The sequence below is a fragment of the Tympanuchus pallidicinctus genome, unplaced genomic scaffold, assembly GCF_026119805.1.
Source record: "Tympanuchus pallidicinctus isolate F22 unplaced genomic scaffold, pur_lepc_1.0 scaffold3, whole genome shotgun sequence".
Lineage (NCBI taxonomy): Eukaryota > Metazoa > Chordata > Aves > Galliformes > Phasianidae > Tympanuchus > Tympanuchus pallidicinctus.
Genome location: NW_026294747.1, coordinates 71,880,577 through 71,904,724, shown reverse-complemented (window position 1 = coordinate 71,904,724; position 24,148 = coordinate 71,880,577). Strand labels below are relative to the sequence as shown.

Sequence of the window (24,148 nt, the reverse complement as noted above, 5' to 3'; positions counted from 1 at the left end):
TAAAGCAGAATTTAAAACGTTTCCCAGCTATAGCCATGTTTCCCAAGAGGCACTGAAAAGACCGAGTTTGTGCATAATTATGAAAGATGTCTAGAGATGCCAACAGTGCTGAAATATATGAATGTTTTTAACTCACTAAACATGTCTCAACTCAACAGCACTCTTATCTAAAAAATATTACTTTTGATGTTTTAAGTATGCAAAAATTCAGAGATAAGGTAATGCTAAAACCTTACACGTTTGGGCTAGAGCAGTGAAGTGTCTGCTTTGTCTATGAAGTGATTTTAAAAATAAGTTTAGCAGGGCTTTTTCAAACTCAAGTCTTAAAATGTTCCTATTACAATCTATATTTAAATACATTCTTTATGAATATTTTATGAACAAATGAGCTTAAAGTCTGTTGACTCACACAAGTTACAAGCTAAACATTTATTTTCAGAAGCTTTGGTGTCACTGCTGGCTTGTTTTCTGCAGAAAGGCTCTGATGATTCCACAATTCAACGTTCAGGCAATATTTTTCTTTTTTTTTTCTATAGTGTCATAGAATATTCTTTTTTTTTTGTTTTGTTTTGTTTTTTTTCCTATATTTTTCATTGGGCACATAATTTTTTCACATTTAAATAGATTAAAAGGCACTGTAGAGAATCTTAGCTAGTATCAGTCCTATTTACTTTGTCTAATGACACCGTGTGCTATTTTCAAACACCCATGCACAACTCTGAACTAACACAATGGACAGCAACCTGCTGCGCTGTATCAAGATCAATTCAAAACCCATTTCTTTAAAGCATAAATCTAACTTCAAAAACCCAAATCTTAGTGCCATAAATACTGAATAAATATTTTGCACCCCTTCTTGTTTATTGTCTTTTATTTGCCCTCAGCAAAATCAACATAACTTATCAACTTTATGATGCATTCCCTAGTTAACCATAGGAAGTTTCCCATACCCTCCAGATTACATACAAATGTGATGCTACACAAGAGAAAACAGCCAGAAACAACATGAGTAAAAGAGAAGCCAAACCATCCATACATGTAAGAAGACAGAAAACAAAAGAAAAGAGCTCTACCCAAAAGCTTTTTCCTTTTTAAATTAATTCTTGATCTGTGGTCTTCTAGTGGTGATGAAATATCAAAAAATCTACAAAAATATTGATCTAATCTTTCTATCTATCTATATGCACTCAAAAACCATCCAAATAGAGCACTTGAAGTTAGTATTTATCCTTTCAATAACTAATAGCAGGCACAGACATGAGAAAGCTCTTTTCTGCAGCAGGCATTCAACTGTGTTCACACTATTAATGCACTTATTTCAATTATCTGCAGTGGTAGAGGTAGCACTTTAAAAAATTATATTTTGCTTGTCTGAGAGTGAATGGTCACATGTTATCCCTCATGAACAACACAAGGACAAATGGCAAAACAACCAGAAACCTCATTGAGGAGGGGGAAAATATCAGATGATAAACCATATGAGTTAGGAGGGAAAAGAAAAATGCTTCATGTAGAAACAACACAGATATCCATTCATGGGTTGTTTCTACCCAATACATCATGAAAGAAAACATTTTTCAATTACCAGTCAGTCTGCTATATTCTTTCTCAGTAACGGTGGTTTCACAAGCCAGTGAACTGTATCTTCAATATTTGCAATCATCATTCCTATCTGTGAACTTTGCAAGTTAAATTCCCTCAAACATCCGTTTATTTTCTCTTCTAATATCTTCCTCCATTGTGAGATTAAGAGAGACAGACTAGGCCTTCAGGCAGTAAAAATGTAAGAAGTTAGACTGACCTCAAGAAAACAAGCTGTGCACTTAACTATAGGCCATTTTTTTACACTCACATTAAACGTAACATACCTGTCACTCAGCTTTACATAAATGATTCCTTATGACAGATATACTTCGAAGGTTATTCAACACCTGAGCACACATTATTTTTACTCTTCCCAGCCGGAATATTTAAAGACAATAATGTTATATTCATTTCTAGAATGACGAGAGACACATCATATAACTTTATTTTTTTTATTTGACAAGCAGCAGTATCATGTTCATCTTTTCTTTTTTCTTTTTAATGTAGATACAATTATTAGGTTATCTGTCATATTACAATATTTAGGTTTTCTTTTTTTTTTTCTTTTTTTTTTTTTTTTAACTTTGTCTTAAGATACATTAAAAAACATCAACTGCAAACGTGAAAGGGGAGGAAAAAAAAAAAAAAAAGCATGGTACCCAACCAAATTTCCACATCTCAGCAATACTTCACTCATTCTTTTAGTAAAGTTTTAAGAAATGTCATAATGACATGAGCTTGAAATATCTATAGGCATTTTCATTGACGCTCATGACATGGCACTGGTGATGTTGTAAACAGCAGAAAAACGGGGGCTGCCAAGTGACCAATTATGGAGGCACAGGCCTGCCTCTTCCCACAGGAACACACCAAACAGTGACAGCAATGATCTCCTTACAATCATACCTGCAGGATAGCAACATCATGCTACATAACTGTATTCATCTGCAGAGGCCTGGCTTCGCTCTATGTACTGTTTGTCTATCAGAACTTCAATACACTTCTTAATCATGCTGATACTTGGATTAAACCTAGCTCTTGATTGGCTAATTACCTGCAAAAGAAAGATATATTTTATGCATTATATTTATTTACAATAGTTATTAATGCTAACAAGAAAAAAAAAAGGCAAAGATCAGTTTACTTTTAAATACAGAATTAAATAAAGCAGACAGTTCCTTTACAGAACTCAAAGCATCCCTGTACATTAATGTCAGAACACTTTGTTTAACTCATTGGTTCAGTTTGACTGCATATTAACAGACCTAAGAATGTGTTTATTTTAGCTTTTGTAATAGTTCATACAACTATAAATGATTAAATTTCACTTGATTTTATTTTTCAAAACTACTTCTAAAGTTGAACCCAATTTTCCTTATCATCACTTCTGTTATCATAAAAATATAGAGAAGATACTTTCACTTAATAAAATTCTGTAAGCCCTGTGTTTTCTTTATGTCATTATAGTCACTGTTAAAGATATATAAGCTGATAAGAAGCAAACTCCCAAAAAACGTGCGTGGAATGTTGTAGTAAGAGCTTATCCATTTTCAAATAATGCAGTTTAAATATATTAAACATGCAACCTATCCTACTGAACTAGACAGCCACATTTGAAAAGTAAAATTTTCAACAATCTTGAGTATTTTCTTGGACACCTCAACCTAAGTGAAATGCCCAGCGCTGCAGTTGGAATTGAAGTTAATCAGACCGTGAGCTCTTATGTTTTCAGAATGTTTCCGTCCCATCTCTACCAGAAATATAATGTTGCTCTTGTATCACAGGAAAAAAACCCAAACATAAATGAGGCAAGAAAATATTAACTATTCATAGTAGACAGACTTCCATTCAAAAGACTCATTCTTACCCCTGAGGAAGTCAGACTAGAAATTCTAAGGGAATTTGTTATTAATAAGTACATAAACACTATGGTAAATGTAACAAGAAGTGAGTGTGTATATTACTAAAATGAGTAAAAATGTTTCAAAAGAATGTGTTAAAAAATAGAAAGGCTCTTGTTAGTTAATAAAAACTTAATACAAGGCTAGCAGGAAAAATAAGGAAGCTGAGCAGTCAAACTGTGCATACTGTGCATACATGTTCAACAGAAGTTTCCACAAAGCTCTAATGAGAAAGCTGAGCATGTTCAACCCAGAACCACTTGGCAATCTACACCATAAGGCTTAAGAAGTTACTGAGCTCAATGGAGATGTAACTAAGTAAAATTTTCACCTAACATGAGATTTCATCTTTATATTTACAATCTGGCAACAGTTTCAGAAATGCTCAAGAGTCCATCAATATCTCAGACCGTACAACAGAAACGTAACGAATTTTAAGGAATCTGGCTTATGCCCCACTAAAAGTTTAGCTGAAGTAGACAAAAGAAGACTGGCACAGACTAGTTCAAGTGGCTAAAAATGTGAAAAAAATAACTCTAAAGGATTTTTGTACAGCTTCAACTTAATGCTTGAATTGCACAGATGCTTATTTAGATCCACGCTGATTCTCCATGCTACACAGCAACGTAGATAACAGTTATTTAGAAGTCTAACCATCAGTTTTAAATGTTCTAATTAACCCAGAATATAAGTAATATTCAAAACTGAGAACTATGGACTAGATGAGTATGGTTTACACTGTCATAAATTTAATTAAAAGCTAAGGTAAAAAATATAATTCAGGTTGATGCAATTGGTAATAGATAAATGGAGTGTCAACTTTAATCTCAAATGTTTTTTAAGCTAACTAGCAGTCAAAATATCCATTCTTATTGAAAAACTTTAAAAAGCTCCTGTTGTTAACAGACTGCTGTATTCTGCAAGGGTACTAAATGAGCAAAATGCATCTGAGGCACGTCAGATAGTGCCTCCTGAATCAGTCAAAGAGGAAAAACAACAGACAGGAGTTTTTGTTTCTAAGCTGTCAAAATATGTAACCTCGTATCATTTAACATCATTTAAACTGGTTTTAAGTCTCTTGAGTATTTTCTAAGAAGTTGAGAATACAGGGGAAAATGTATTTTCAAAGATAAAACAAGGCTTACCTACCATTTTCTAGCTTTCAGAGAAAAATCTTAACAGTATTTCATCATACTTGCATGAATTTAAGTAACAGAAGATCAAATAACCAAAGGTTTTGAGAAGTAGTCAGGACCTATGCTGCCTCATCTTTCAGATGCTCAAAATCAGATATCCAAAAGAAAGCCTGCTTTCAGGGCATCTGTGTACAAGCTCTACTTCAAAATCCAAAATCTTTCAGATGTTTCACATTTCACCAGTCAGTATGGACTTACAAGCTCTCTTCAGCTGGTTATTTTGCTTAGGAAATTAAAATTAATTGGTAGGTGTGGTAACTATTTCCTTCATTACCACAAGACAGAAAACATACAGATCTTAAAATGACTGAATGCCTCTCCACCTCCATGCTCAAAATGGTCCAATAAAGCAGCAAACCCTCTCCCACCAACCTGCTCTGAGGCTATTCAGCAAAGCTCAGGAGATGCAAGAATGCCTTAGAAGGCTGAGAAAACGAAGACTAGGAACTGGTTGATACGAGGAAAGGTTAGGCAAGAACACGAAATGCAATTAGGCAGGGAACTACCACAGATGGAAAAGTGGGAGAAAAATGAAAGACTTAACACCTTTTTCCCAGCCAGTTCATGGCAGTTCACATATCATTAATCTAGAATATAAAATCTAGACAACTGTAGTACTTAAGGTAAAATGGAGATTAAGAGCATATCTACATACTCAAGCAACTTCTGAAATGTAAGCTATGAATTAGGACAAAATCCAAAATTACAATTAGAGTGCAAAATTGGCTAAGTGCTTCTGTGGAAATTTCATGTCTAAATTATCCATACTCAGGTGTCTTCAACTGAACCTATGGTTCTGGCAGTGATTCTTATAGGAGACAACATCTGCAGACATAGAGGCAGCCAACAGGAAAGAACAAGCACAGAGATGCTTACTACTTTAGTGCTAAGACATATTTATAGGACTGAGTGATCACAGGTAGGTACTATGTTTCAAAGTAGACTTTCAGTAGTGAATTTCACTGAAGTACTAGCATTGACATGGTAATTCTGCAGTTGGATGTGTTACCTATCTATCCTGATTATTTTCATCAAATCACAAAGATTTTCATGAAATCTTAGGAAGAGGATTTTATCTTACCTCCTGAATAAGAGCATTATGTCGCAGCACTTTACGTGCTTTCATGATACGGACTATAGCAGCTTGAAGATACATTTTTCTATCTTCATCTACAGCACTTCTGGTCTGCTCCATCTCCTGCAACATAGGAAGAAAAGTAAAGCTTTAAATGTAGCAAGATTAATAAATACATCATAAAAGTATCTTGAATCTAAACTTCTTACTTTATTGATTTATCAATTAACACACTCAGTAATCTAGATAAAGGTCAATTTCACATGATGTGCTTCTGTAAATCAAAAATACCAGATTTCATGCAAATCTGAAGGTAGGTAGGAAGAAGATATCCGAAGCAGTGCCTTTGCTAGGGAGAAAAGCAGGCAAAATTTACAGTAAGGTACTGCTGAGTTTAGCAGCACATGTAACTCTTGTACAGAAGACTATGCCTTAGGAGATACAGAAGGAACCTGGATTATCAGCACTGGAGCTGATTTTAGTTGAGGGGAAACAAAACCATGGGAACAGTTTGATTGGTTCTGCTGTTTCTGAAATAAGTTGCCAACAACTACCAACAAAAGTCTCATTACTTAAGGCAGGTTAAATACCAATTCCATTTGCTACAGGAGAAATAGCTCTTGTTCATCTTTTTCTTATTATTCCCTATCCTACCTTTTGTTACCTGTATTTTAAGTAAAAAAAAATTGCAGCATGTAAGCTTCAAATTTAAACAACACCTTCACAATGATGTAAATCCTATACCTGCTTACACCAAACTAATATAATCAATTCAGTTTTAGAAAATTAAGCTTCCTAAGCTATTCAGCTTACAAACATCAAAGAATACTTACCTGTGGTGTGTCCTTCTGCATTGATGTAGTAATTTTAAATTTCGTTCGTTTACTGCTGAAGTTCATATTTAATGAAAATGTAGACTCTGCCTCCACATCCTCCTGCAATAAAGAGTTTTTTTAAAAAAGAAAATAGAAATGGAGACAAAAAAGAATAAGCAGCAAGGATTTGCTGGGAAGAAAATTCCATGTAGAAGCTTGCATACATAAGAGCAATTTCAGCAAATTTGCAGTTGAAAATGTTAATGAGCCAATTGAACCAGGTCAGTATTTTAAGCTGCAGTTCAACTAACACAGAAATGCAGCCTCTTTTGTAAAACACTATAAGGAACTCTGACAAACATGAATATTGCTAGTAAGCCTCTATTATGAATAAAACAGAGTAGTTCCAGTTGGAAGCGACCTACAAAGCTTATTGAACCCAGCTGACAGACTACTTCAGGGGTGACAGACCAATAGTTAAAACACATCATTAATGGCATTGTCCAAATGTCTCTTAAACACAGACAGGCACAGGGCACCAACCACCTCTCTGGGAGGCTTGTTCCAGAGCCTAACACTACCTCGGTAAAGAAATCTTTCCTAACATCTAGTCTGAACCTTAGAAAGAGCCTCTTTACTGATAAGCAATGAAAGCAGTTTCAGTTTCAATACTTGAACAGCTATTTTACTTTTTAATACTTCAACAGTTTGTCTTAATTGCAAACACTCTCCTTTTAAATAGAATTTTATCCCTGCAAAGAAAGCAGGATTTGCATTTATTTATGGCAGAACATCAAGAGAGCAAAGTGTCACTCATAAATATTACTAAAGTTGCTTTTCTTTAAGGAAAAAAAACCTCAACATTTTACTGTGCCATAGCAGGAACAGCTGATGGACTGCAACTACTACAGCTCCAGAACTACGTGTAATTTCTCATTTTTTCCTCAGATGTATCTCCTTCCCCCCCAATACATACCCAGGCCAAAGTCCATTTCTTTCATTAAACAGGCACTGCTCCCAGCAGTCCCAACACCTTTAGATTCACCTACCAGGACAACCTGACAGATCGTTGCAATTTCCAGGCAAGGGTCTGTACAAGTATTACCAATCGCTGGCAGAAGAAAGTTACTGCGCTTCTCAGACTTTGTCAAACTATGCTTGCCTCAAAGGCAAACACTTTAAGAGACTTAGTCAATATTTATCTAAAAATATACCAAAAATGAATATTTTTAATTACGTATTCTATATTCTTTATTAGAATACAATACCCAGACATGTATGGAAAATTTAACATGAAAGGGCAAAGATCAAAAGCTTTAAAAATTTAAGCTGTCATTAAATTTTAGCACTGTTGTGCTGCCATGTTTGAAATACAGACTAAGAAAATTTATTTGTGTTGTGCATGAACTCAAAAAGAATGATTTTAATGAACCAATAAAGTTGTCAAAAATTTCTTTCAAAAGCAAACTGCAACATATAATACACTGTACTTTGCTGTGTAGCTCAGATACAGGCAGAAATACGTATAATTTCAATGTTTAAGCCACTGACTTTTTCAATACTTAAGATGATAAACCATATACAGATCAGCTCTCAAATTGCTGGATGGAGCAGAAAAGAAGCAGAATTAGCAGACATGTTTGAATAACATGTAAGTTAAATAACCAGAAAGTGCTGTGGTAAACATTAAAAAGTGAAAGGGTTAAAAAGCTATAACATTCCATCTTCAATATCTTCAATAACATATTCATAAGCAAACTAGTAAAACCATATACAACCAACATAAATAAATGTACATCCTTTAAATAATTGGCAACTTTCTGAAATTACAAAAAATCTCACAGTTTTCTGTAATACCTCCCAGTGATATATTTCACCCATGGTTTAACAAACATCTTCCCAACCACTGTTCCAACCTCAGCTCATTTCTAAATACCCGAAGCATGTCCTATGCTTCAGTCAAGCATCAGACCTTCCTTGTGATCTCACTTTCCATTTTCTAATATTTTCCCGGTTAAAAAAAAGCAGCTGTCAGAGCACCTTTGGATTTATTCTTGTAAGGCATGTGAACAGCTTATCAGTTTCTTCTGCTTGATACTGTCTAAATAACTCAGGCTTTCTGGGCTAGCTGGAAGTGCATGCTAAAGTTTGTATTGTATGCACGGGTACCTCTATAGTGTTTCATACATAACAAACTTCTGCCCTTTGCTGTATGGGAAAAGAAGATAAATGATACATTAAGCAAATAGTACTGGAAATGCATGAAACACGTGGAATGATAAGAGTCTGGCAAAACGCAACAAAAATCCTCTCACACGAGCCCTCCTTGTTCTCTGACCTCCTACCTCCTCCTCCTGTAATGTGTCAGCAAGGAAGAATATGGCTGCTGTTACTTTTGGTCTCTTAATGCCACGGATTTATTTTAAAGATTACGACTCATTGCTATACCAATCAGGCTCTTTCCTATGGTCCTACAACTTTTAAAGACAGCTATGCAAAGGGTTTTCTCCTCCAACAGTAGTGCGTCAAAAGCCACACAGATGAAATTCAACAGAAACAATAAACAGTTCTCACATTATTTGTAGCAGACTCTGCTGTTAGAGGCAGAAGAAACAAACAGAATTAAAGAATCACAGAATTGCAGGGGTTGGAAGGAGCCTCATGAGATCATCCAGTCCCATCCCCCTGCTAAAGCAGGTTCTCTACAATAGGTTGCATACATGGGCATCCAGAAGGGTCACAACCTCACAAATACTGTCTAACTTCTTCCTGTCTCTTTCTTTATAAATACAGACTTATGATTGTAAATAAGACAGATCAAAACAAATTCTGTATTAGAAAGACCTCAACAAACAGTAGAACCACCACACCGAGAACACGAAACATTTTTATATCATTGCTGCATACCTTGTCTGAGTCATGGTTGATCATTTTAACGTCAAGTAAGGATTTGATAGTTTTTGTCAGTTCCTTCTCATTCATTTGCGTACTGTCTTGAAGCTCCTTATAACTGACAGTTTCACTGTTGTTGAAGGCAAGCAACACTGCCATTTGGTACGTTGTGACCATGGCTACATAAGGTTTGCACAAATAATTCATTTTTACTTCACCTACAATGATATAAGCAGTATTTTGTAAAGTGGCTGAATGCAATGAAATATCATCTGATATTTCACAGTTCCAACACACATGCAATTCCAGACATGCAATTCACACTTGCATATGGCATGGGAATACAAAAATTGATGTTATAGTTTTACATTTATAGGAGATAGTTTGCAAAAAATGAATTCTGATTAATAACAAATACTACAACAGTAGTGTTTTTACAAAAAAAAAAAAAAAAAAAAGATGAATTTGAATAACATAATATAAAAAAACAAATTCCCAACAGCCTCAATAATTTGCAATGTGCAACCTTCCATTACTAACAGCTTACACAGAATCACAGAATAGTGATTACAGGAAAGTTGGTCCAAGCAAAAATTTAAAAACAAAATAAAAGACATGTCTTTAAAAAAAAAATCACAACATTGTTAGTTTCTTTAAAAGGCAATGAAGAATGTCCATTATATACATATAAATTGAGTTTTCCTTGAATTTAATAAATCACAGATAACATAGGCAAGTTTACAAAACATAAACTTGGGGAACACTAAGCTGCAAATGTTAATTATTTTACAAAATAAATTACTTTATGATGCAAAAACAGTCAACTGACTTAAATGCAGCATAACCTTCCACTTTCAATGTCTATTATCATTTGAAAAGGACATCCAACAATTGTCAGTTGTATAGAGCACGTTTAGCAAAGCACTTATTTTTACCTGTACAGAGATAATGTAACCAAGTAAGCTTCCTTCCACTAAAATGCTGACTGTAGAATAATTCAAACTGCAAAATAAAATGTCCTTCAATTAATCACACAAACTTATAATAGTTTAATATTATTATCACACTACCACTCCAGTGAAGAAACACTGGTTTGATGTTCAACACATTGGACTCAGACATTGGTGATGATTGGTGATGAGTCTATCATTGCATCTTCCTTTGAAACATAGGCAATGTCTGAGCAACATTTACCAAACTACTTGAGCAAATTAACACACAGCTTGATGACTAAATAGGAAAAATTGCTGAGACATTCATACTCTCAAATCCTAATACACTGTAGCTAAAAGCAGTCTTATGAAGTATTAACTCTACTGAATCCAGCAGAACTCTTTGGAGTTTCTAGCAATCAATCTCATTACATTTTATTATTTTGTTTGATCCAATTCCATATGAAAATGTATTTTATGACTTTCATTTCCCATTTTAATGATTTTTTCAAACATCCCTCAAAAAATGCAAGCTTTTAGTTAACAGGTATTTCCACCAGTCAGCTACACAACTCTCAAGTTCAATCTCACCTTACATTTTTCTACATATTTTTACGGGATAATTTCAGAAAAGCAAGCTTGAAGGGAAGCATAACATTAGTCACTTTTCTAATTTGATTTTCAGGCTAGTAAAAACTACACAAATGGCAAACATCTCTGAACCACGATGTCAACAAGAGTTCTTGAATTTCTGCAGTTAAACTTGCAAAACTTGGAAACCTACCAAAATCATTTTCCACAAAGAAGCACACATTCATGACTTAGGAAATATATTTTCAAAGTTATACTGACAGCAGAAATTTATGAAAATTGAAGCATCCCCTACTTTGACAGTTTTCAAAATTAACTTTAAAGAAGTATGCATGCATGAATCTTGACTTCAAATGAAATCTGGTCTGTATGAAACATGGCACAAGAAAGCTGTATCCACAATTTAATCTATTTAATAATACTTTGTTTAGATTATATATATTATTTAGATAAAATACAATTTTATCTAAAAATCAGGATCTTATCTAAAATATTAGGAATTAGTTTTAAAGCTAAAAGTCAAGTAAGTTCATCTGATTGCCTTTACTAGTATCTTCCTCATTAATCACAGAGTAAAAAATAAATAAATTAAGGTTACAGAAATGCATACGTAGAAAGCACTAAGTCATCTGTGTGATGTTTCCAAATTTCATTTGACTGGAGAAAGAGGAGCCACGAATTACAAACAAAATGAAACAGCTCAGGCTTTTGTCTGTTAAAATGATCTTGGTGGGTTTTTTAATGTTTTTTGTTTTTTGTGTGTGTGTGTGTGTGTTCTTTTACATTTCCACATGTTTACAAGAAGCCTCCTACTAACCTACCATCTGTACACTTTTTTCCAGTTCCTGAGGAATTGCAAATGTAGAAGAAGGAGCCTGAGTTAGAGGCCATGCACCTGCCTAATAGTATCAGGAAAAAAATAAAAGTATTAACATTTTCATACCATGTATACTTCAATAAAAAGTAAAACACTACTGAACAGATTTACAGTGCATACTGTCATTAGACAGTAACTTAAACTAGCAGTTTTACTGGCCCTTTTTTAATACTAATATCCCCCAGTAAGATCTTAATTCAACTTAAAAAACACATGGCGTTTTACAGCACTACTGGTTAGTATGCTAACAAGTTAATTTTAAAAAGACAAACTATGAAAGCAAAGTATTCCACACTGATCACGAGGTGTCATACGAGAAGTACTTCTAGTTAGAAAAATATTTCACTTATTATCAAAACATACAAATGAAATACGAATAACTCAACAGTAATAAACATACATTAGTACCTGTAGAACATATATCTGAAAACTAATTCCCAAATCTATAATTGTGTCCTGGTTTTTGATAAAGTTGTTGAATTTATTGTTGAGATCAGCACTAACACTCATGTCTGTATACATTCGATGAAGCTTGCTGGTAAATTCATAACCACAGGCTTGCTGTGAAAAAGAGATTGTTAACAAGTTTTATTGTGAAACAACATTTATTATACAAATAATGCACACTCATACATTTACTACTCTGATAAGAAAATCTACTTGGCAGAAATGTTAGAGTATTTAACAGTAGTTATAATAAATAACAAGCATTACAGAAGAAAAATATCAAACTTTTCTTAATTCCACTTTCTATTCATTAATTTGTATAAACAACTGTATTTTTAAAAAGATAAAGCTGGTTTAGCATAGGTGCTTTTCCAACATAAATATGAGGTATTTAAACACACTTTACAAAGCTATCTCAAAATTTAAAACTAAAATGAAACACCTCAAACATATGAAGGATACTTCACAACATGTTTTTCATACGCTATTTAGAAATTAAGTTTTCCTTTTGACTACTGGAAATGTAATCTACTGATTGCTAAGTTATCTCTGGCACCCTCTGCTGCTCTCTCCTAACATTACATACTCTTACTATTTTGCATTAGAACAGTGTTTACATTACCTTTAGTTTATTAATCATGGCTTCTTCAGAGTCCATAGACATAGATAAACCATGAATTAATCTTTTTGCCAACATTCTGGCATAGAACTGTGTGGAAAAAAAACAGCTGTAAGGATTTTTTAAAAGCATAACCATATTCTTCACATATTGTTTACATTTCATTATCGAGAGTTACCTTTTGGAATACATCTTTGTCATCAATGTACTTGAAAACAGTAATGAAACTTGTAAGTTTGTCTTCTACTTCATTCTCAGTCATTCCTTTTGCTGACTTCTTCAATAAGTTGTCACAGTACTTGGCCAGCTCAAGTTAAAAAAAGAGAAAACAAACCCAAACCTACTTGTCAAGCTTGAGAAAATACATATGCCAACATACTCTTAAACTCTACATGAAAGTAATTTCATAGTCTTCTACGCAAGCTGTGCTCATGTGTAGAAGATAGAAACTAGATCCACCAAAACCACAAAGTCTATGCAAATATTAACAGAACCACTTTTTTTTTTGCATACCCCCAAAACATGTATGTGTGTATGGGTTAAGTAATCACTACTCAAATACTTACATGAGCATAACTTAGTAAGAGCAGTGGATATACATGCGGTCCCTAATGCCGACTCATCTAACAGCTGTAAAGAAGTATTACTACATTCTACAGTAATACTAATCACTTACCAACTCAGGTGCTTTGCAGATTGACTTGGGCTCCCTGTAGTTAACAACTGATGTCAAAGCCTAGACGTGAATGTAGAGAAAGGAAAAAAATAGAAATGACTTGAAACCTAATACATGGAAATTTTTCAAAAAGCAAAATATGTTCAGGTAAAGAACATTCCCCAATTCCATAAAACTCAAAAAGACAAAAGGGTGATAATGAAAGAAACAAGTGAATGGGTTTGGATTACTGCTGTGTGAGAATTTGTTGAATATTTTTAATATGGGATTTAAATCAAAGTGGAGAAAGGAATAGAAGTTAATTACAAAAAGCAGGAGAGAGAATTTGGTTTCAGTTACAAACTTAAACATAGAAGTATGAAGGTTTTAGTACACAGCAAGACGTGTGGTTTAAAATAATGGATGAGAAAAAACTAAGGAATGTAGAAAAGAGAAACTGCGACTGCAGCAGAACAGCAGTAGTGACTTCTAAGAGAATATAGCTTGATGTGAAAAACACACTTGGTGTGCCCATGGCAGTAAGAAAAGAAAACTATTCGGGTTGTTAGATGTTTGTTGGACTAAAGAAAAGAAAAAATATTGTTGGGGGTTATTACGTGAAAACTTGAAGCAGTACAGTAAAAAAACATGGCAGTTGAAGATGGGCTGAATATGAAGAAATAGAAAAGGAAAGAGATAATAGTTCAGGATTGGAAATTGCATGACAAAGGTATAAGGATCATAAAGATTAGGTTATAAACTACCTATTGTATTTCAACTAGAATTTTAAATCAGTACTGGACCAAAAATATTTCATTATCACAGTTCATAGGAATTAGTTCCCTCTCTGGAAGGAGTATTTAATGCATTTTGCATCTTTAGCTTCAAAATTCAGTACAATTTAAAGTAGTACAGAAAAAATTTCCTTAAATTTCCATACCATGTTACAAAAATTGAAGTCCAAATGAACCTATGCAGAAAATATTATTTCTATTATTATTACAAAGAAGAGCTGACAAACAACTTTTTTGTACAAAGCCTCAACATTCCAGTATTTGACCAAGTCCCAAGAGTCCCTGTGACATAAGAGTGAATTATTAATTACAAATACAAAAATCTGAAGTTTAGAGCACTCTCTTGTAATGATAGCGGGGACAACATCAGCAATTTTCATACTGATCATGGAAAACTGGCAACAGATTAAAATCTTAAATATCTATTGTAATAAAGTAGAGCAAAGTAAAGAAGTACCTCAAGAAAAAGTATACTGCCTATCTGCCAGCAAAAGTAGCTGTCAATCTCATATTATTCCACCTCCCAGTAAATGATTAATTGCAATTGAGATGCATGAGAGTACTGAAATAAGCACGTTTAAAAATACTGAGTAATTAATTTCTCAATATCACAGATACAGTTACCAATGATTTGATTGTTTACATATTCATCACTATGTCTTCCCAAACTAACCTTGGCTGAAATTCATCTAAAGCTTTGAATAAGGCTCTATAAATTCCTGCTACTGTAAAAAGAGTACCACAAAATAGTAATGAAATGTATGTATTTGGTAGCTTAAAATTATAGATAGGAAGTTAATAAGTTCACTCTCCAGGAAAAGAATACAATGATATATCTGGAAAAGTAGAAAAAATGGATTAAATAATGTGTTCTTGTTTGAGAAGAAACCACTCAATCTCACAAGAACCAGGCATATTTTGCACCATCAGTCTGTTACAGAAATTATAACAATTAGTAGTGTTATCTTTAGTATCTTCATAGCTACGCATTCCACAAAGAAGTAATGCAAGCCTCTTTCCCTAATCATGCTTATTTAACTTCAACTGCAGTTGTCTCCTGGAAAAAGCCAGTTATTGTGATCAGCAACTGAAGTAATAACAATTTTTAGGTAATCTTTGTAGTTAGCTTGCACAGTGTTTAGAGGGACACAAAAATCATCCAAGGAATGGAACATCTCTCCTATGAGGACAGGCTGAGAGACCTGGGACTGTTAAGCCTGGAGAGGGCTGTGAGGTGACCCTATAGTGGCCTTTCAGTATCTAAGGGAGAGCTACAGGAAAGAAGGGGACAATTTAACAGGGTCTGTTGTGAGAGAACAAGGAGAAATGGTTTCAAGTTTAAGGAGAGTAAATTTCTGTTAGATATAAGGAATAAGTCTTCTATAGTGAGGGTGGTGAGGCACTGGAAAAGGTTGTCCAGAAATGCCATGGCTGCCCTGTCCCTGGAGACATTCAAGGTCAGGCTGGACCAATCCCTGAGTAACTTAGTTAGCTCTGAATGTCCCCGTTCACTGCAGGGGAGTTGGACTAGATAACCTTCAAAGGTCCCTTCTGACCATGATTCTATCTACACAAAGCTGCTCTTTAAAATTATCAGCACTCAGAGTTTAACCATTAAAGAAGCAAATTCAAGTTCAAATTTTATGTAAGAATTATCACAGAATCATTGAGGTGGGAAGGGACCTCTGGAGGTCACTTGGTCCATCACTTCTCCTCAGTCAAAGCCACCCACAGGCCGGTTGCCCAGGCCCACATCCAGGCAACTTTTCAGAAAGCCTCTAAGGAGGAGATCCCACAACCTCTGCAAGCAAACTGTGCCAGTGTTACATTACCTGAGCAGTACAGAACTGCTTCTTGTTGTTTACAAAGAAACTTCCTGTGTTCCAATTTGTGCCCATTGCTTTTTTTTTTTTTCCTCTGGCACTGAGCGCTACTGAAGAGAGCCTGGCTGTATCTTCATTTGCATCCTCCTCCTAGGTATTTGTAGACAGTGATAAGATTTCCCTGAGCCTCCTCTCCTCAAGGTTAAGCAGTCTCAGCTCCCTCAGCCTCTCTTCAGAGAAGACAAATCCAACTCCCTTTACCGTCCTGACAGAGTCCAGTGTGCGGAAGACCACGTCTCCCCTGTACTGGGATCCCCAGAACTGGGCACAGTACTCCAGGTGCAGACTCAACAATGTTGAGTAGAAAATCTTTTGCTGAGTTGCCAAATGTCTCAGAGTTTATCTATTTTCTGCACTTAAATTTACATTAAATGGGTCAGCTCCGCTTTTGTGTTCTGCTTTTTGATGTAAACATCTTCAGTAAAATTTCAATAAAATGTTAAGCATTAACCTGCTTTCCTTTGTACGTGTATTTTTCCCTAACACTGAAAGTTCTTTTGTGTTTCAATTCTAGGCTAGAAAAACTACATGAGAATGCTACCAGTAAGCATGCATTGGTACCCCAAAGAATTCTGATGTGCCTGAAACAGGCCTCCACATTTTGTTTTTCATGTTTTCTTTGTATCTTGGAAGTAAAAGTTACCTTGTCAAGGGCACTCATAAAGTGTTGATCACCATTCAAAACTGTGTTGATGAGCTGAACAAATTTACTATGTACTTCCAAAACCGACTCCACGAACTGAGTTGGCATCTAAAAAAAAGGCAAGATAATACAGAGAGCAAGTTATTAAGAAAAGGAATATTTTCTATACACAAACATAGTTATAGCTACACTGGTTGTATTGCTTTTTCTAACTATTCCTTCTGATACAAGTTAAAATCACTGATAATAAAGTCTCTGAGTGGATTGATTCTGAAGTGCCATACTTCTGCACTACTGTTCTTGAGCATGTTTAGAAAACAAAAATTACATAGCTATATTTCCAGCCAATAATATATTTGAGAGTCTATACAGCTCTCATGTTCTGTCATCTTTTCCATAATATTCTCATATCCTCTATCAGCATTTTGAAAACTGCTAAGACATAAATACAGGAATTGAGTGAAAAAGCTGCTGGAGTTACTAAAATATTTCTTTTCCTATATACAGATCCTGAAGATAGAAAGCGGGATGAAACCTTTCAACTTTCTTAAACATAAGTTACCAATCAAATTTAGTGTATCACGTTTCAGCAAAAACATTTTGTATGGAAAAAATTAATGTGAATTCAAGGAGCCCCTACACAAACAATATCGCAGGCTGCAATATAAGGCTGTGTAATGTACTCATATCACTTCAGTGCTTTCTCAATGAAAAACGTTTTGATGCCAAAGCACAAAGCAAGACCAAGGATTTCATATTTTGCTTTTAGCAATGCAACACTGTGAATACTCATCACTCTCTTGGATGTGAATTCATTCCCTTGTGTAGGCAGTATTCATTTGAAAGAACATGCTCAGTAGATTTAATTTCTTGAAAGCAAAAAAAACTCCTAAATACTTCATTTTCAGAAGGCACACAGAAGTTACAAAAAGTACATAGACTCCTGCGGAGTTAACAAAAGGTGATTTACAACAGCTACTATCTATGTATCTTTATATACAGAACCACTGAATAGCCAAAGTAATTATCCTTTACAGATCTAGACATCAAAATGTATAAATGTACAAATATAATGCCACGCTTTTTCTCCCTAAACAGTAATACTAGAGGAACAAAAATCAAATTGCATAATTTAAATGCACATGAATTGAAAAAAAAAAAACAACCAAACACTTTGGTAGAACAATTAAGCTACCATATTTTCAAAATTCAAATGCAAACATGAGACCACAAAACTACTTGTGAGAAACACAAATCAGGACAGGATGCCACGTCTTTACACATGACACACAATTAAACTAAGTGGTACTGATGATTGCTATCACACCAGATCAACAAATGCCACTGACTCAGGCATAAAAGATATACATACAAGAAAAGGACCTACTTGCCATAACAGCATTAAGCAAGGAATAATGAAAAATATCTATTCGTAGTTGCTTCTGGTTAGATCACAACAATCAACTCTCAGGATAGATATGTTTTGCACAGCTAAGATTGCTGGTTAGAAACTACAATTTATCCATAAACTTCCAAACCAATTTCATATAGACAAAATTAAAGAACATAATAGACTAAAAAGAAAAAGGTAAGCATTTCATTAAGAATGTTAATCAAATAGGCAATTCCAGCTGCCTAAAAAAACTCACATTTTCCTGAGAAAGATTGCTGGTTGCTCTAAGGCCCTCATCATGGATATGGTTTTGTAGTTCCTGAATCATATGAGGTAAACCACTTGACACAGCACGAAGTAGAGTATACATATTTGCCATGTCTGTAACAGAGACATATTTTATTGAATATGTTTAGAAACACTAAAAATCAACACTTAATATAGAATCATAATTTCACACAGAACTTTCGAACACTGAAACAACAACTGCTTTGAAAAAAAAGAGCAAAACCAACATACACTGAATCACTGACAAAAGAAAAGGAAAGCATAGGGCTAATACCAGTATTTACTGCCACTGGGGCTCCCTTATTCTTCCTACACTGCTTATCTAGGACAGACTCCAAGAGTAGAGGTAGCCTGGTAAGGTACTATGCTGGTAGCAGCAGCTGACTACGACTAGTTTTGATGTCTTCTTGACCTTATATGTTCTTCCAAAGGTGGCTTGAAGTTTTTCTCTGGTTAGAAAACATGTAAATAAGCAACTGCTATTTTTATTAATTTTATGGAAGGGGAAAAAAAAAAAAAGAAAAAAAAAAAGACTGATCAATTGTGCATAACTGTCTGGAATATGGACACTATTACCATATACATTTTCAATTTAACAGTGAAAAATAATTTGTTTCAGATAATAGATAGCATCCTTCATGCAAGAATAACTATTCCTTCATGGCCAGAAGGCATGGAGTCAACAGGAAATGTATTTTTTATTTTAGTTAGGAGGGAATATAACTGTAAGAACATCTGCTTCTGCAAAAAGAATTTGGGAGGAGAAGTCATAAAAGATTCAAGACAATAAAACTGGCTATTAAAAAAAGCCAAGGTTTACAGTCCTGACCTGCCCAGTAAAGATGAAGAAATCCGTAAAGACAGAGCCATTGGTTTACAAATGAAAACACAAGCATAAAATATTCTACAGGACATAAAACTTTAGTGTGCTTTTAAACTGAATACGGAAAGGAGAAGAGTATTGTCCAAAAGAAGACATGTTAGCAGTCAAGTGGAAAAAGAAGGTCTTGACTATATCTTTGGAAGAAGGATAATGAATTAAGCAGTAAAAGATAAATAGCATTTGCAATTTCATTGAGCTTTCTATGTAAGTAATATATATTATTTGAAAATGCTCACACTAATCAAAGGTCACTAAATAAAGCTAATTGCAAATGCTAAATGAGTAAAACAACAACAACTCCATGCTTTTTGAGATCAGTGAGTCTTACCACTTCTCTTCTCTTGTCTGATAATATTGTGACATTCTGCATGTAGAAACTGCAAGTGATCAGCTACCATTCTCTGCTGGCACTCATGAATCACTTTACCATATGAGCTGGGATGCAAGTATTTCCGACACCGCATTTCTTCATCTTTTAATCTACCTAAAACCTACAAACAAGTTTTCAAGCTGAGAGTAGATGAAATATGAACAGACAGTGTAGAACCATGAACAGTATAAATATGAAGAATAAGAGCCACAAATAACAGAAGGTAAAAAATACTTGCCCAGGATGCTGAAATATTAAATTTGTTCTTTTGGAACAGGAAGTTCAGACTAGGCTCAGACACTGCTACAAGTCTAATAGTTAAACTCTTAGCCTGATCCTGAATCTCATCTCAGGTGTCCAAGCGTTAGCTTATGCTCCTTACAATTACCAGCAATCTCACAGCCTTCTCAATTCCTTTGTCTTCTTATGGAGAGCAGCTTTGCACTGAGAACTCCCTAGTCTCGTATTAATTTCTTCCTTCTCAACAAAAGTACAAGTAATTTAACGACAAACTGACTACACAGATCACAACGCAAAACATAATGAAACCAACTTTGGAATACACAATTTGAAAAAAGGCTCTGTAATTAACCTGTTATAAAATCCTCCTTAACCATTATAGTACTAAAACTTTTAACTTATACTATTATAGACGGAAGTAAAATAAAGGAATTGAGGAAATAACAAAAATAACAATGACCACTTAATGGTGTTTATTTTAAAAATCTATATTTATTTATTTTTACGTTCCATGCAACTGATTTATGATTTGTTATAAACTATTTTGAAGCTATCTATTCATAGGCAAAGTTTGTAGTCTAAACTTAGATAAACCATACCACCAAAATGATCTCAAACTGCAAGAAAGCATACAAGAAAGAACAAATATAGGAAAATAACAGCGAAAATCTGAATCAATAATATACTGATAGTCTTAGATTTTAGTTATTGCATGTGTACAGAAAAATCTCTTACCTTCTCCATGTATTGTGAGCAATTTGATTCTTGCAATAAATTTGAAGCTTCTTGTTTATAATACTCCCCTGTTTCATTCAGAAAAGGACACTCAAAAATTTCCTGATAAAACTAAAAAGGAAATTTTTTTTAAAGGCTAAATAATGGCAAATAATACATAAGCCACATTAATATTCACAATGAAAACCATAAATCAGGAATGTGTATCTACCTTTAGGGGCAATTTTTTCTTATACTGTTCAACATGAACAAAGGAGTTAATAACCCCATGGATTACTTTCTGGTTTGGATCTTCTCCACAGCGATCACTGAAATTAGCAAAACAAACATTCATGAGAATGCAATTATGTAGCATAATTAATTGGATAGCAAAATGAATTAATTTAGCAGTGGACAGAAATATTTTCCACTAAAATCCTCTCCTTAAATAGAAAGATAAACACATAAGTACATAAAGATTAAATAAATAAATATGCTCTTCCTTCTCTCCAATAGATGTTGAGATGGCAATTCATAACCCTTTACCTTCCCACCCCTGCCAAAGAAAATCATTTTTGCCAAGCACAGTATGTTATTTTCTGAATATCTACTACTCAATCAACATGCAGATATCAAACAGAACAATATACTTGGCATGACTTTTAACTATACATTGTAAAAGGAAACCCTACATTTTCTGGTCAATTTCTTAGCTTCAAATGACTCAATTCAAATGAAAAAAAATGTTTTCCTTAGTTCCATTCAGTTGAAAACAAAAGTAATTTTAAAAGTTTTATGCATACTGGAAGTATCAATATCCAATCTTTTGCAAAGACTGGAAATAACAGACCCTCTCATAACAACCGAGGCACTCTTGAAACATGAACTGTTCGAAAAAAAGGCCACCTCTCACATACACCTGACAAAGAAATATAACATATTCCTTAATTTACACTTATAATATAAAATGTAAATATATATGTATATATATATGTATAATATATATATGTATATATATATATGTATAATATAAAATGTAAATATGATTAAAAATTTATGTTTTTCAAAGCATACATAAGTCAGTAGTTGTAATTCCATTTCTTAGATTATATATGTAAATATATATACATATATATTTATAGATATACTAAGAATCTTACCCAGACTGCACTGAAAAGACAAAGTCAGTTCCCCAACTGCAATCCTGTGATTACTACAGGAAAGTCAGTTACTTAAAATTAAAAGGAAAAAGAAGTAAAGCCAGCAAAAAATACTTCAAACCAAAGCACTGACATACATCCATCTAGGTTGGGGTGGAACCAAAGAGAAATTATCTCGCTAATTTCATTTTGTTTTGGAATTGATAGAATCAATGCAGAGGATGCCCATAAGTTCGGGAGGTTTAACAGGACAGCCACAGGCAGTCATGCTGTGACAAATACCAGATCACAGTCCCATGTTCACAACATTATGTTTTTCTTTTAAATACTGCTGCTTCCTAAGATTTTTAGGTTTAAGCTTACGGATAGGCATTAAGATTTTTTTCCTACCTCCCATAAGAGATAGAATGGAGGTTTCCTCTGCTGCTGGTAGCTGAACCAGCATAATAAATCTGAGTTAGTGTACATGTAATCACACAACGTATTCTTTCCAACGTTCCTTTGCTAGGTTTGGTTTCCTGATGGCAGAGGTGGCAGCTTGTCACAGAAGGGAAGAAGTTCAAGATCATGACTCGGAACCACTTCTACCCAAGAGGAGTCTACCAGCAGGGTTAGCTACAGGATGCATCAAATTTGAATACAAAAAATACCAAGAAGTGCAGAATCTACAAAATTAGGAGTTCAGCCTATTAAAAAAGCTGGGCTTTGTCATGAAATAGTCCAACCTGCCTCTAGCATGCAGGGTTCTGGACCTGAAAAGATGGATGCAAGCAATCTAGGAGGATCATAGAGCGTGTTGAGCACAGCTCTGCAGAAAAAGGCCTGGGTTACTGGTGGACGGCATAAGATAGCAACATGCCCTCACAGCCCAGAAAGCCAAATGCATTCTTCAAAAAAATCATGACCAGCAGATCAAGTGAGCTGATCCTGCCCCTCTGCTCTGCACTGGTGAGACCTTACATGGAGTACCGTGTCCAGATGCAGAGTTCCTCAGTATGGGAGAGACATGGACCTGTTTAGTACATCCAGAAAAGGACCACAGAAATGATCAAGGGGATGGAATATCTCTCCTATGAGGACAGGCTTAGAGAGCTGGGGCTGTTCAGCCTGGAAAAGAGAAGCTGATCTGAGTGCAGCCTTTCAGTATCAACAGAGGGGCTGTGAGGAAGAAGGAGACAGACTCTTCCACAGGTTCCATTGTGAAAGGACAAGGGGAAATGATTTCACACTAAAAATGGAGATATTTAGACCAAATACAAGGAAAAAGTTTATTACATTAAGGGTAGTGAAGCACTGCAACAGGTTGCCTTGAGATGTGGTAAATGTTCCACCCTTGGAGACATTCAGTATCAGGCCCTAGGCATCCTGATCTAGCTGTACATGTCCCTGTCTTTGCAGGGGAGTGGGACTAGACCTTTGAAGGTCCCTTCCAACTCAAACAGTTCTATGATTGTATAACTTCCTAGTCCAAGTGGTGGAGCCAGTGAAGAGAGCTGCACTGCTGGACCTTGTATCTTACCAATAATGGACTCGCTGCCCATGTGAAGGGCAGGGGCAGCCTTCACTGCAGCAACCACAAGATAGCAGAGCAACATGGCTCTGCAGCCAAGAAGGCCAATGGTATCCTGGAATGTGCATTAAAAAAAAAACTATGGCCAGCAGGTTGAGGGAAGTAATCCTCACCTTCTTCTGGGCCCTGATGAGGCCACATCTGGAAAACTGTGTCCAGTTCTGGGCTCCCCAGTTCAAGAAAGATAGGGAATTCAGCAGGGGGCCACAAAGAACATTAGGGACCTGGTGCATCTCTCTTATGAGGAAAGGCTGGGACAGTTTAGCCTAGAGAAGAGAAGATAGGACTTCATCACTGTTTAGAAGAAAACTAAAGTACGGGAACTGAACTGATAAAGCCAGGCACTTCTTCATGCTACCCACCAACAGGACAAGAAGCAATGATCACGAACTGGAACACCCAAAGTTGTATCTGAATATTGAAGAAATTCTTTATTTTGAGTGTGATAGAACTCTAAAAGCTGCTGCACAGAGAGGTCGTACAATCTGCTCCTCCATAGATGTTCAAAACACACCTGGATGCTGTGCAATGTATTCTACGGAACTTCCTTTAGAAGGGGTTTAGTCTAGCTGATCTCTAGAGGTTCTTTCTAAACCCTATGATTCTGTGGTTTCTGTGATACGGGT

At 35.0% G+C, this 24,148-nt stretch overlaps 1 protein-coding gene across 4 annotated transcripts in view; it reads right to left on the bottom strand.

Moving 5' to 3' along the window:
• Window positions 1–853: 853 nt before the first annotated feature.
• Window positions 854–24,148, bottom strand: part of CUL2 (cullin 2) — a 45,376-nt gene continuing 22,081 nt past the window's right edge. For all 4 annotated transcript variants that reach the window (XM_052692913.1, XM_052692912.1, XM_052692915.1 and 1 more), the window contains 15 exons: window positions 21,025–21,121; window positions 20,814–20,924; window positions 19,797–19,959; window positions 18,554–18,678; window positions 16,905–17,012; window positions 13,606–13,665; window positions 13,108–13,236; window positions 12,933–13,019; window positions 12,272–12,424; window positions 11,808–11,885; window positions 10,399–10,465; window positions 9,479–9,681; window positions 6,590–6,691; window positions 5,763–5,879; window positions 854–2,638 (listed from right to left, as the gene is read on the bottom strand). In XM_052692913.1, the coding sequence (XP_052548873.1) occupies window positions 2,507–2,638; window positions 5,763–5,879; window positions 6,590–6,691; window positions 9,479–9,681; window positions 10,399–10,465; window positions 11,808–11,885; window positions 12,272–12,424; window positions 12,933–13,019; window positions 13,108–13,236; window positions 13,606–13,665; window positions 16,905–17,012; window positions 18,554–18,678; window positions 19,797–19,959; window positions 20,814–20,924; window positions 21,025–21,121 (1,732 nt within the window). In that variant the 3' untranslated portion in view covers window positions 854–2,506. The remainder of the gene's footprint in view (window positions 2,639–5,762; window positions 5,880–6,589; window positions 6,692–9,478; window positions 9,682–10,398; window positions 10,466–11,807; window positions 11,886–12,271; window positions 12,425–12,932; window positions 13,020–13,107; window positions 13,237–13,605; window positions 13,666–16,904; window positions 17,013–18,553; window positions 18,679–19,796; window positions 19,960–20,813; window positions 20,925–21,024; window positions 21,122–24,148) is intronic.